The sequence below is a fragment of the Daktulosphaira vitifoliae genome, unplaced genomic scaffold (assembly GCF_025091365.1).
Source record: "Daktulosphaira vitifoliae isolate Bord-2020 unplaced genomic scaffold, ASM2509136v1 Scaffold_1, whole genome shotgun sequence".
NCBI classification, from domain to species: domain Eukaryota; kingdom Metazoa; phylum Arthropoda; class Insecta; order Hemiptera; family Phylloxeridae; genus Daktulosphaira; species Daktulosphaira vitifoliae.
Window position 1 is genome coordinate 87,687,334 of NW_026099572.1, and position 14,386 is coordinate 87,701,719.

General features: G+C 32.0%; 1 protein-coding gene across 1 annotated transcript; it reads right to left on the reverse strand.

The window, feature by feature from the left end:
* Positions 1 to 1,883: 1,883 nt before the first annotated feature.
* LOC126896312 (forkhead box protein D1-like) lies at positions 1,884 to 4,475 on the reverse strand. Its single transcript, XM_050668979.1, has 2 exons — positions 2,562 to 4,475; positions 1,884 to 2,370 (listed from the first exon to the last, which is right to left on the reverse strand). The coding sequence occupies exon 1, from the start codon at positions 3,973 to 3,975 to the stop codon at positions 2,674 to 2,676; it is 1,302 nt and encodes a 433-aa protein (XP_050524936.1). The 5' UTR covers positions 3,976 to 4,475; the 3' UTR covers positions 1,884 to 2,370; positions 2,562 to 2,673.
* Between the last annotated feature and the right edge of the window lie 9,911 nt (positions 4,476 to 14,386).

The following is a 14,386-nucleotide window of genomic DNA, read 5'->3' on the forward strand; positions in this document are numbered from 1 at the left end:
TCCACCTAAGCATTATTTTTTTACACGCCGCAGAAATTGAGCTAGAAACTAGGTAAACAAGTGTTTTCCATTATGTTTATTTTAATTTTCTTCTATTTCAATTAAAAAAATTAAGTATCACGTAAAAATCATGTGCATAATGTGCAACCCATAATTTTTTCTATGTGTATTTTCAAATAAAACTGTATGAATTTGATTTTTGGCGTAGATTTTAATAAACTGTCTGCTTATGCAAAACATAATCGTTAGCTAGCCCAATATAAATTATACATTTTTAATACGCCTCAAATCATTAATTGTTTCAAAAAGTATCTAATAACAAAATTATATAAAACGTCTATTTAATAATGAAAAATGTTTACAACATACGTGGTATTTTTTTATGTAATAAATAAACGTCACTCGACTATGATAATATTTTTCATTTAATCTTAATTTTTAACAATTACAAAACAAATATACATGTTTCTTATGACACTGTTGTGTAATACTCAAAATACATATTTGTATAATGTGTTGCACAACAACTTGGTACATATCGTACACATCGTATCTGTAGTTTTGTGTGCAAGTTTAGATTTGATTTTGTATAAATGATTCTCTTTGTGATTTCATTGTTGAGCACTTATTTCTTTAAAAAATTATTTATACATAGAATTTTTTTTTAATTATTGTTAGTAATTAAAATTACTCTTGATATTATAGTAGCATGTATTTATAAAATATGATTTTGTTTTTTTCTAGGACCACACGTAACAAATAACAAAAACTAAATTTAGTAAATATTATTTGTTAATTTTTAATAAAACCACTATATCAAAAGTTAAATAATCTTAGTACTAAAATAAATTAACCATTTGTTATATTATTTCATCTCACTGTAATTATTACTTTGAAAATGTTTTAGAATAGGATCAGTATGAAATATTAACATTTTTAGTTATGAGGTATTCTCGATGAATTACTCTATGTTTGAGATTTATAAAATGATAAGTATCAAAACATAATAATAATTAAATGATGTAATTAATGTTATATTCAAATATTGAAGCCATTCTACTTTTTTGTCCTACTCTCACGAGGTAACACTTTATTTAACTTAAGTTACAGTTTAAACACCAATTCTATATTATTTCTGAAGAAAATTTTATTGATATATTAAAAATCATTTCAATATTTAGTAATGAATTATGATTAGTTGTAATAATTTGTCTCCACCTCTCGTTCTAAAATGTACTTTTATTTATTAAATATTTATTTTGGCGTGGAATAAAATGGTGTCATGGTAACTCTTACCAGTATGAATTTCTTATTATCAAGTTATGCCCATATGATTATTTCCAAAAAAAATATTTTTTAATTTATAGACCTAAAATAATTAAGGCATGAGTGCATTTGCTTAAGATAAAGGTAGTAGCCTTTTTTAAAATTCCTTAGTCTATCATATGAACATGGTTGCCTTCTTAAAAAATTATTTCGTTACTCCCTTTGCTAAAGATAACTATTATTATTGAAAATTAGAAGCGAAACGCTTAATTATAATGTTAATCGTTTTGCTTTGCAATGAAAAGTACAAATATAGTTGGTTTGAGTAGGATTACATCATGAGCAAGTTATTTATAGTTAACAATGAATGCTATCTAACCTGTTAAGGATAATAAGAGATGTCGTACTTGTTATGTAATGTGAATTAATCTTTTTCATTTTTGTGTACACTATAATAAAACTTTAAGAAAAAGACAAATAACATTAACAAAATGATCATATTTATTTCTCTTATAAGTTTGAAATAACACAGCACTTATGTGGATCAATGTAAATTTTTAATTACATTTGATTTATGTTTTTGTCGATTATTATTCAGGACACTTTTACAAATTAAGAAAAAAAACAATATATCTATTTATTGAAATTTTTATGTAGAGAAATATTAAAAAAAGATCTACGGTATTTTATGAAATTATTTTTAATTAATAATTCTAAATAATATAATTTACCATCTATTCAATAAAAAGAAGTTAAGTATATACACAATTTGCAAAAATCTAATAGTATTTACATAAGAAAAACAATAGCGTATAATTATATCATTAATAATAATTAGAGTATTTGGTAACAAATTTTAAACTATTTACACAATAATAAAATCATATTAGTAAATTACACCTAAAATAGTCATATTATGCAACTAAGATTGAAAGTCTGGAGATAACGTTTACTCCTAACGAATAAAACTTATGTTTGCAATTGAACACTAACATTATGCCGGGTTTAAAAACTTACAACATTTTTTATTGCGCTTGTGTAATATTTACAAAATTAAACTTTCAACAGTAAGACTAGATTTACACTTGCCCAATTTTTTAACTTCTGAAAAATAAAAACATTGTTTAATTAGATAACAGTTTTAAATATTTTTAGTACCATGTGCAAAAACAAATTTTTAAATTAAAATATTATTTTTTACTAGTTATAATTTTCTAATGCTATTGAATTTATAGAAAAGGCAATTTTAATTTGACAATAGAGTATATTTGAGATATATTGAGATTGTCTATTACCTTTAAATTAACGAGCATAATCCATTACATTCATTAGGAAATGGACGTCACTGCACAATTTTCAATTTTTATCGGTGGGAATGTAGTGTAGGATGTCGACGGCTCCGCATCATCACCTGGCCCAAGTTGTCTGTTGGAGTGGCGTGAAAGCCGAATCGAAACCCGTCCTGGTGACAGGAGTGGATAACGGTGATGGCGTACCGGAAATGGTTACCGCTTGCTCATCATCCGCAGCCGTTTGTGTAGTAATAGGACTGTTAGGCTCTGATCTCTTGCCCATTATGGAATCTATACTGAAGCCAGTCGACGGCTGTTTTCCGGCAAGTCGACCAGTGACGTTCGTTATGGGATAAGACGACGGTGTTGTCACAGCGGGTTTAAACGATGGCGGCGGAAGTCCAGCGGCGGCAGCGGCGGCTGCAGCAGCAGCTACTTGCCCGTTGTGGAGCAAGTTCAGTCCAAAAGTGATACGAGCTAGTTCAGAAGGAGGCAACGGCAGTGGAACCGCAGGAGGCAATGGAGGAGGCGGAGGTCCTAAATGATGGTACGGATAATGATGGTGATGGTGGAGGACCGAGTAGGGGTCAGCAGAAAAATGATGTTGCGGCCCAGGTCCGCCCGGTGGACCGCCGTGATGATGGTGGTGGTGATCGCGAATTCCAAAGAAATCGGACGGTGTCTGCATACGTTTATACCTTTTGCGACGCCTCAAGAAACTGCCGTTGTCAAACATATCTTCAGCCATGGGGTCTAACGTCCAGTAGTTGCCCTTGCCCGGATTTCCAGGTTCCCGAGGGATTTTTATAAAACAGTCGTTGAGTGAAAGGTTGTGCCTGATTGAATTTTGCCAAGCCGGGAATTTATCTCTGTAGTACGGAAACCGAGACATGATAAATTCACATATTCCGCTTAGCGTAAGTTTCTTGTGCGGCGACTGAAGTATAGCCATAGTGATTAGCGCTATATAACTATATGGCGGTTTCACCGGTGATCCATTACCTCCCGACGACTGCTCCTTGTTGCCGCAATCGTCTTCGTCGTTTTCATCATCTTCTTTGCAGTTATTATTAGTGGCCGATGCGTTGTTGAACATGTCGTCGTCGTCGTCGTCGTCGTCGTCGGCTGAGTCTACATTGATATCAGTTGTTTCGGTTGAACCTAAGCTACAAGGTGGTGACGAAGAAGACGTTGGTGGTTGATGATGTGCTAAAGCTGCTGCGGCGGCGGCAGCGGCAGCGCCCATCAGAGAACCCGATCCGCCCCTGAGATCCAGTGGACTGGCCGCGTGTACTGCTTCCTGAAGAGCAGACTGATATCGACGGCTAAAATCGTACACAGGCAGGAACGCATTATGTCGATGATGCGCGTCGTCCTGCTGCATCATAGCGGTCGCGGCTCCGGTCACCACGCACATTTGACAACAGTTTCACACATAAAACGGTATAAAACCAATGTCGTAAAAGGATATTGATTCGATACTATAGAAACGGACAAACGATGTAAAATTATCGCGTTGTAAAGAGCAGTCACTGTCGTATTATGTTCAAGTACGCGTTCAACGCAATTAAACGGCACGTTTCGTTGCGGCGAGTGATATGGTTACTGAACGACCGAAATGAGAACAGCGACCGTAAGATAGAGTCGACAATGGGCGCGGTCTGAGGTGGGCGGCGACAAACTCGGCAATGGGCGTGTGTAGCGAAGGCGGTGGTAAGTGATCCTTTTGTGTACTTACACTGCACGGCACTCGTCCCTCGTGTCCGAGCCTAATAGTGTATACCTATAGACGGCACTACGATTGTGCTAACTAACCGTTTCAACCTCAATGCGGACAGTTCGGTCGCCGTTGCCGCGCCCCCATTTTCTCTTCTATCTCTCAATTCTTTGTACCGTTATTTACCGTATCCGCCATAGATTATAATGCAAATAATTATACAACGTCTAGCATGCTCACTCTCCCTTTCTCTGTGGCACCAGCCGTTTTAGGATCATAAGCTTTGAAGTCCAAGTGTACAACTTAACATACACGCCGACCTTCAAAGCTGTACACAGTTAACGTTTACGTGACACCCAAACAGAATAACTTTCAAAGATTTCGATTGATCACTTTTCATATAAACCGCAAAAAATATCGATTCTTTATAAATTCGATTAACTCGTACTGGAGTACGTTTGAAAAATAATAGAAAATTAGAATTCATAGATTTATTTGATCTAGTTAATTTGTCCTGCGATTGTTTGAAAAAGATTGACGAACGACACTACAGTGTCATATGAACATACATCGGTTAAATTTCTGCTTCGAATAAAAAATAAATGTTTTATTCAACACTAAACTATTGTTATTATAAGCATAGTTCAACACAGAGTAAAATAAAAAAATTACTCGATCATACTACGTTCCATCAAACGAGTTGTACAATTCAACATCAACGACTACAATATTTACATAAATGTCAATATTTCTGAGAACATGACAAATAAATAGTGTTTGAATAAAAGTTTTAACGCAGAACGCGTATTTATTATCAAACAAAAAAGTTTACAGAATACTCGGTACTGTTTCTAATTATTTTATTTGAACGATGATTTATAGCATTTGACAGTACTCTAAAGCGCATGCACGCGTAACACATTTATTTTTTTATCTCCGAGTCTTCTTATACCAATTGCTGCACATGGGCGACTGAATGACTGTTAAGTCATCGGATAATTTTAGAATATTAATTTAAATAGCTTAACTTTGGCTGACTACTCCGTGTTTGCAAATTAATACTATTGAAACTCTGTTTATTAGATGTAAAAATTCATACCGTTGATAAATGTGTAAAAAATAAACATCCTACTGAATGCAATTCCCTACATAATTATTTATAGTATGACATGGACTACGTATAAATACGTGATTTGTTTTGTTTAAAACAAATAAAAATCATAATATCATAAATAATTGTGAATATCAGTTTAATGTTTACAAAATAAAAGGTTTTACAGTGAAACAAACTTTTGGTATTGTTGTGTTATATATGTTTTAAGAGAAATCTAAATGAAATAAAATTACTTAAAAATGTATGTAACATAATTATCATAAACACATTTTTTTTTATTATTATCCCTTGCTCTACTCTTTCAATATTTCCTTTAAATTATAATAATTTTATTCATAGAATAATTATTTTTAATTAGATGCTTAATGTATAGATTTTTAAAATAATTGTTAATGACATGGTAAGAATGTAACCCTCCTTACATTCTTACCCGTCGAATATTTTCAATTAATAAGTAAATCATTACAAATATCATAAGCTAATGTAGCCGATATCTGTCATAAATAATCTAAACCTACGCTTCTGTTAAATTTTTTTATACTTTATTAAATAAATACGCGATTAAAAGTATAATATTTTCATAGAACTATTTTACGATTTTCATCTTAATAGAAAATTAAACAAATTAATACTTATAAATTTTTATTTAAATGTTGTGTTGTTAAAAGTGACAAAGAATATTAACTACTATTTGGCTATTAATTAATTATGATAGATCAATTAGTAACCGTAATAGTAGTAAATTAAAAATTTAGAATCTAACATCGTTGTGAAATAACCAAATTGACACGACTGCATGGAAAATTATATTTAATTATATTATATTAAATATAAAAATAATTTTATTTATTAAATAAAATAAATTACTCGTCCAGAGAGAATCAAAATTGATTCGCAAAGATTTTAAACGCTCGCATTCAGAAAAATTCATTTTTACATTAAAATGTTGATATTGGAAATAAATATTCCTCAAAAATCTTTTAGTATCGAAGACTATATAAAGTGCATAATTTAGATTCATCAATATTTTTTTTATGTTGGATAAAGATAAAAAAATTTATAAGAAAGTATGAACAAATATGTCATTACTAAGATCATGATCTATTATTAACTTGTCAAAACATTCAACTATCCCTTTGATAATTATGGTGCTAACAGCGCACACGAGTGATAGTTTCGACTTCAAAGATGATTATGCCTTAAATCAATAAAACAGTTTGTTGTTTAATCTACGATTTAATTAATTCATAATTAATGTGAAGAGACTGACATCAATCGGAATTTATTCTAAGTTAGCAATAACATGTAGACATGAAGTTTGTGAATTTTCTCGTTTCGATTTACAGTCTAAGAAAACAATAAACTGAAGTTGTCACGAATACAAATAATATTAAGGTAAGTCAAATAAAGTTTTCGGGCGTTGTATTTTGAACTCCGCAATTCTAGGAATCGGAAATAGTATAGAAACGTTGTGGCTGAGCAAGTATGATCAGATAAGTACAAAGGGAAGTATGCGACACGGTAGTAGTTTATGCTTCAGCGGTGGACGTTGTGACCTCTTGATCATTTTTCTCTACACAAATGCTGCCAAACAAATCTGTATAATGCACATGTCTATACAGTGTATATATGCCATACAAATTATACAGCATCTATTCTATACAATGACAATTGCTTCGATTAACTGTTCGGCGGTTGTATGCAACACCTATAACATTAAGTAAAGCCTCGCCCCTCGACGGGTTACCATCCGCCAATGGCTCGCGCGGTTACATTGTATCGGCCGCCCTATCGAAACACAAATACTTGTCTAGTTTGTAGTCTCTATACTTTAGTGTCACTCTCTAGTGATTACGAACAACTACTTTTTATCAATACACAGGTGCGCTCAATTCAAAACATACTGTTGCTTAACTTATAATTATGCAACAAACACTTTAATTGTTAGTCGGTTTGTAAAGAATGTTCATTTACATATTTTACGATTATCTTCAACATAATTTACTCCCAATATAAAAAGGAAAGTAGCCTATATAAATCCTATAACTTTTATCATTATGATTTGTCAAAACTCTGTCAACTAATCTGCACATTTAACGTCAGTTCGACTTGACGTGTTGAAATGGCTCAAGTCAAAGTAAATTGTTTTGTATCTAATTGAAGTATTTCCTTTAATCGAACAATCTAGTGGTTTTTTTCATTTGTTAAGTTAGGATTACTTGAATAAAATTTGCGAGTAAAAACTTTCTATCTGTAAAGTTATTTTACTTTTTTCAATCACCATCCTATCATACTGGTAAATTATTAAAATTTGGATCAAGAATATTTTAAGATATTGTGGATTTTAAAAGCCATTTCCTTTTAAAATTAGTAATTCTTGTGTATTTCGATCCTGGGATTACCAATGTGTATTCAAATTGATTTGGATTTAATACTTTATGTCATTATGAAACTGATTGTTTTTACCGCTGCGGTAAATCAAATGTTTGCCGTTTGCGCCGACAGCTAATGTAATAGTTGCTATCCTAATTAGACGCGGTTTGTGTAAAACGATACGTTCAGTCGTGGATATGTTTTTAACGTTAAAACATTATGTGCTGGGACACGAAACTGACATTCTGTGAGCATATCGTGTGCCCCAAATCACATTAGCAAGAATGTACCATGGGCTCAGTGTAAATCAATATGTACGTATAAAACGAACCATCACCATAAAACAATGTTTATGGACGGCCCTCTTTCTTTATGAGTGCCGATATTCAGCTTGTGTACACATATTTTTATACATGTGTATACATATTATTGTAAATGAGAGAGAGCCGGACGGTCTGCTAGTGTGGGCTCGGACGGTCCCTTTGACCATATTTCGCATATAGGCGACTTAACACTTCTTGACAGGTCGACCCCCTGTGAGGTGGCCGCGTGTTCATTATTCATTGGCCTGCACACGCTCACTAAGATTGTGATATTCAGCGGTATAGAAACCGATTATGAAATTAATAACATGAACTATTAATATTGTCCATTGTCATCGATATTGATGTTTGCAATGGATTACCAAAACTAAATCAAATACATTTATATTGTAATCAAACAATATTATTATCATGGTTGTATAGTACACGATAATAAACCATAACGGTATCGAGTTAATTGAATTAAAATTTCAATTTTTTCAAAACGACTAAACATTGTAGGNTGGTACTACTGGAGTACGTTTGAAAAATAATAGAAAATTAGAATTCATAGATTTATTTGATCTAGTTAATTTGTCCTGCGATTGTTTGAAAAAGATTGACGAACGACACTACAGTGTATATGAACATACATCGGTTAAATTTCTGCTTCGAATAAAAAATAAATGTTTTATTCAACACTAAACTATTGTTATTATAAGCANGTAGTGTCATATGAACATACATCGGTTAAATTTCTGCTTCGAATAAAAAATAAATGTTTTATTCAACACTAAACTATTGTTATTATAAGCATAGTTCAACACAGAGTAAAATAAAAAAATTACTCGATCATACTACGTTCCATCAAACGAGTTGTACAATTCAACATCAACGACTACAATATTTACATAAATGTCAATATTTCTGAGAACATGACAAATAAATAGTGTTTGAATAAAAGTTTTAACGCAGAACGCGTATTTATTATCAAACAAAAAAGTTTACAGAATACTCGGTACTGTTTCTAATTATTTTATTTGAACGATGATTTATAGCATTTGACAGTACTCTAAAGCGCATGCACGCGTAACACATTTATTTTTTTATCTCCGAGTCTTCTTATACCAATTGCTGCACATGGGCGACTGAATGACTGTTAAGTCATCGGATAATTTTAGAATATTAATTTAAATAGCTTAACTTTGGCTGACTACTCCGTGTTTGCAAATTAATACTATTGAAACTCTGTTTATTAGATGTAAAAATTCATACCGTTGATAAATGTGTAAAAAATAAACATCCTACTGAATGCAATTCCCTACATAATTATTTATAGTATGACATGGACTACGTATAAATACGTGATTTGTTTTGTTTAAAACAAATAAAAATCATAATATCATAAATAATTGTGAATATCAGTTTAATGTTTACAAAATAAAAGGTTTTACAGTGAAACAAACTTTTGGTATTGTTGTGTTATATATGTTTTAAGAGAAATCTAAATGAAATAAAATTACTTAAAAATGTATGTAACATAATTATCATAAACACATTTTTTTTTATTATTATCCCTTGCTCTACTCTTTCAATATTTCCTTTAAATTATAATAATTTTATTCATAGAATAATTATTTTTAATTAGATGCTTAATGTATAGATTTTTAAAATAATTGTTAATGACATGGTAAGAATGTAACCCTCCTTACATTCTTACCCGTCGAATATTTTCAATTAATAAGTAAATCATTACAAATATCATAAGCTAATGTAGCCGATATCTGTCATAAATAATCTAAACCTACGCTTCTGTTAAATTTTTTTATACTTTATTAAATAAATACGCGATTAAAAGTATAATATTTTCATAGAACTATTTTACGATTTTCATCTTAATAGAAAATTAAACAAATTAATACTTATAAATTTTTATTTAAATGTTGTGTTGTTAAAAGTGACAAAGAATATTAACTACTATTTGGCTATTAATTAATTATGATAGATCAATTAGTAACCGTAATAGTAGTAAATTAAAAATTTAGAATCTAACATCGTTGTGAAATAACCAAATTGACACGACTGCATGGAAAATTATATTTAATTATATTATATTAAATATAAAAATAATTTTATTTATTAAATAAAATAAATTACTCGTCCAGAGAGAATCAAAATTGATTCGCAAAGATTTTAAACGCTCGCATTCAGAAAAATTCATTTTTACATTAAAATGTTGATATTGGAAATAAATATTCCTCAAAAATCTTTTAGTATCGAAGACTATATAAAGTGCATAATTTAGATTCATCAATATTTTTTTTATGTTGGATAAAGATAAAAAAATTTATAAGAAAGTATGAACAAATATGTCATTACTAAGATCATGATCTATTATTAACTTGTCAAAACATTCAACTATCCCTTTGATAATTATGGTGCTAACAGCGCACACGAGTGATAGTTTCGACTTCAAAGATGATTATGCCTTAAATCAATAAAACAGTTTGTTGTTTAATCTACGATTTAATTAATTCATAATTAATGTGAAGAGACTGACATCAATCGGAATTTATTCTAAGTTAGCAATAACATGTAGACATGAAGTTTGTGAATTTTCTCGTTTCGATTTACAGTCTAAGAAAACAATAAACTGAAGTTGTCACGAATACAAATAATATTAAGGTAAGTCAAATAAAGTTTTCGGGCGTTGTATTTTGAACTCCGCAATTCTAGGAATCGGAAATAGTATAGAAACGTTGTGGCTGAGCAAGTATGATCAGATAAGTACAAAGGGAAGTATGCGACACGGTAGTAGTTTATGCTTCAGCGGTGGACGTTGTGACCTCTTGATCATTTTTCTCTACACAAATGCTGCCAAACAAATCTGTATAATGCACATGTCTATACAGTGTATATATGCCATACAAATTATACAGCATCTATTCTATACAATGACAATTGCTTCGATTAACTGTTCGGCGGTTGTATGCAACACCTATAACATTAAGTAAAGCCTCGCCCCTCGACGGGTTACCATCCGCCAATGGCTCGCGCGGTTACATTGTATCGGCCGCCCTATCGAAACACAAATACTTGTCTAGTTTGTAGTCTCTATACTTTAGTGTCACTCTCTAGTGATTACGAACAACTACTTTTTATCAATACACAGGTGCGCTCAATTCAAAACATACTGTTGCTTAACTTTTAATTATGCAACAAACACTTTAATTGTTAGTCGGTTTGTGAAGAATGTTCATTTACATATTTTACGATTATCTTCAACATAATTTACTCCCAATATAAAAAGGAAAGTAGCCTATATAAATCCTATAACTTTTATCATTATGATTTGTCAAAACTCTGTCAACTAATCTGCACATTTAACGTCAGTTCGACTTGACGTGTTGAAATGGCTCAAGTCAAAGTAAATTGTTTTGTATCTAATTGAAGTATTTCCTTTAATCGAACAATCTAGTGGTTTTTTTCATTTGTTAAGTTAGGATTACTTGAATAAAATTTGCGAGTAAAAACTTTCTATCTGTAAAGTTATTTTACTTTTTTCAATCACCATCCTATCATACTGGTAAATTATTAAAATTTGGATCAAGAATATTTTAAGATATTGTGGATTTTAAAAGCCATTTCCTTTTAAAATTAGTAATTCTTGTGTATTTCGATCCTGGGATTACCAATGTGTATTCAAATTGATTTGGATTTAATACTTTATGTCATTATGAAACTGATTGTTTTTACCGCTGCGGTAAATCAAATGTTTGCCGTTTGCGCCGACAGCTAATGTAATAGTTGCTATCCTAATTAGACGCGGTTTGTGTAAAACGATACGTTCAGTCGTGGATATGTTTTTAACGTTAAAACATTATGTGCTGGGACACGAAACTGACATTCTGTGAGCATATCGTGTGCCCCAAATCACATTAGCAAGAATGTACCATGGGCTCAGTGTAAATCAATATGTACGTATAAAACGAACCATCACCATAAAACAATGTTTATGGACGGCCCTCTTTCTTTATGAGTGCCGATATTCAGCTTGTGTACACATATTTTTATACATGTGTATACATATTATTGTAAATGAGAGAGAGCCGGACGGTCTGCTAGTGTGGGCTCGGACGGTCCCTTTGACCATATTTCGCATATAGGCGACTTAACACTTCTTGACAGGTCGACCCCCTGTGAGGTGGCCGCGTGTTCATTATTCATTGGCCTGCACACGCTCACTAAGATTGTGATATTCAGCGGTATAGAAACCGATTATGAAATTAATAACATGAACTATTAATATTGTCCATTGTCATCGATATTGATGTTTGCAATGGATTACCAAAACTAAATCAAATACATTTATATTGTAATCAAACAATATTATTATCATGGTTGTATAGTACACGATAATAAACCATAACGGTATCGAGTTAATTGAATTAAAATTTCAATTTTTTCAAAACGACTAAACATTGTAGGAAATAAATTTTAATAAAAACACGCGTAGAAAAATTCGTAGGTAAATCTAAAATGATTTCTCTCGTTGCAATCCAAGTTCTAAATACTTGGTTGTGTTAGTGCAAGTTTAAAATCGACTGACTTGAGATATTTTTTCGAAAACCATCTCTATTGCTGTTGACAATGTGGTTAATATTACAAACCAAACGAATAATATTTGTTCATATTGCATATGTTAACGCAAACTCGAGCAAAGGGACCGTCTCTTGGCTACCAAAATAATTTGTCGGTTCACCGTTATATCGCTGCTGGTACGTCCGTGTAGTCGGTTAGTCGAGTACACGACACGAATACGCCCCCCCCAACGAATTACCCTAATAAATACCCGTCAAGTTTGGCAAAAAAGAAATATGGAAAAAAAAATAACACCCCGAAATTAGCCGGTGCCGGTCGTTTAATAAAGAATTGCCGCTACCATATGTGTGCTCAGCCGTCTCTGTTGGTGTCGTTGGGTCTAGTGCAAAAGGAAACGTTTGTGCGTGCCGTCGTCATGTCTGACATGAGTTTACAAAATTGTTATTATGCTTGTAATACCAGCCAGCCATATAACGCGTATCTGGTTACCGACATGACAACACGACCGGGGACGAGGGTGACCAGCTATTATTGTAATTTTTTTACGTCCTTAGCTCGTTTAAAAAGACACGTGTGCGACTCCTAATCCTACGCTCACTGTCTCCAGACTGCGTGTCGCCTTGAACTAAAAAGTGTTTTTTATATTTTTTCAAATAAAAAGGCAACGTTCCGGAGTTGTTTCAACGCAGTACTAGTGATAGTTTTTATGGTTTTTTTTGTCGAATGAGACGACTAATTATAACATAACAGATGAGTAGCGCGCATACCAGTAAAACGCGTCCAATATATTTTGTTTAATTACGATATTGTAATTGTTTTTTCTTCTAAGCAAACAACCGTTTTTTATCAATTCCAGATGCCCGAGAAACGTAGCGAAACTTAAACATCTACAATAATTTTATTGTTGAATACGTTTCGTGTAGATATTTTTTTATAATAATTGCACATTTGTGAAATAACAGTCTGTTTTTATATTGACAAGTCGTGGCATTAGTTTTTTTTATTGTCTTTTGCGTGTAAAAATAGTTTCTAAAAACTAATGTTTAAAAACATATATATTGCAAGTATAATAAATTTAAGGCACCGAAAAAGGGAATTTCGAGTAAATATTGGCATTGTTCGTTGTACACAAGTGTCAGAGCGATAATCCAAACGGTTTTATTACCTCATTCATAGCAACCCCAATACATTAGATAGAATTGCTCACAAGCACTCACCGCATGCTCAAAGAATCGTATGAAATGCCACACGGTAAGTGAAGTTGTCGTCAAACAACGGTAATGTTTAATTTGGAGGGAGTGAAAACGTTCTTGTGTCTGTGTGTCGGGAAATTGATCGGTAGGTCTTTTCAAGTGAGAAGCGCACAACAATGATAAGGCCAGTCAAAGGGTCCGGAACTAATAAACCGCGATATTGTAATTTTATTTTATTATTTTTTTAGGCGGCGTATTAGATTCTTTTTAACACGAACGTTTTTGATTCGATGTTTTTTCCAGAAATAATAGGAAAACAGGCCATTGATAGCATCATGATATGATTAAAACCGTATGAAAAATTTGATGTGCGCCTAAAAATAAATAAAAGTTTGATTGTTATTATAAATAAATAATAATTATATCATCTCTAATTGACGTACATTGAAGAGACTAATTATACTTTTTTGAACGAAATTAACGAGCAAACTAAAAGCAAGCAGAAGAGAAACGCGTGAAAATGAGAG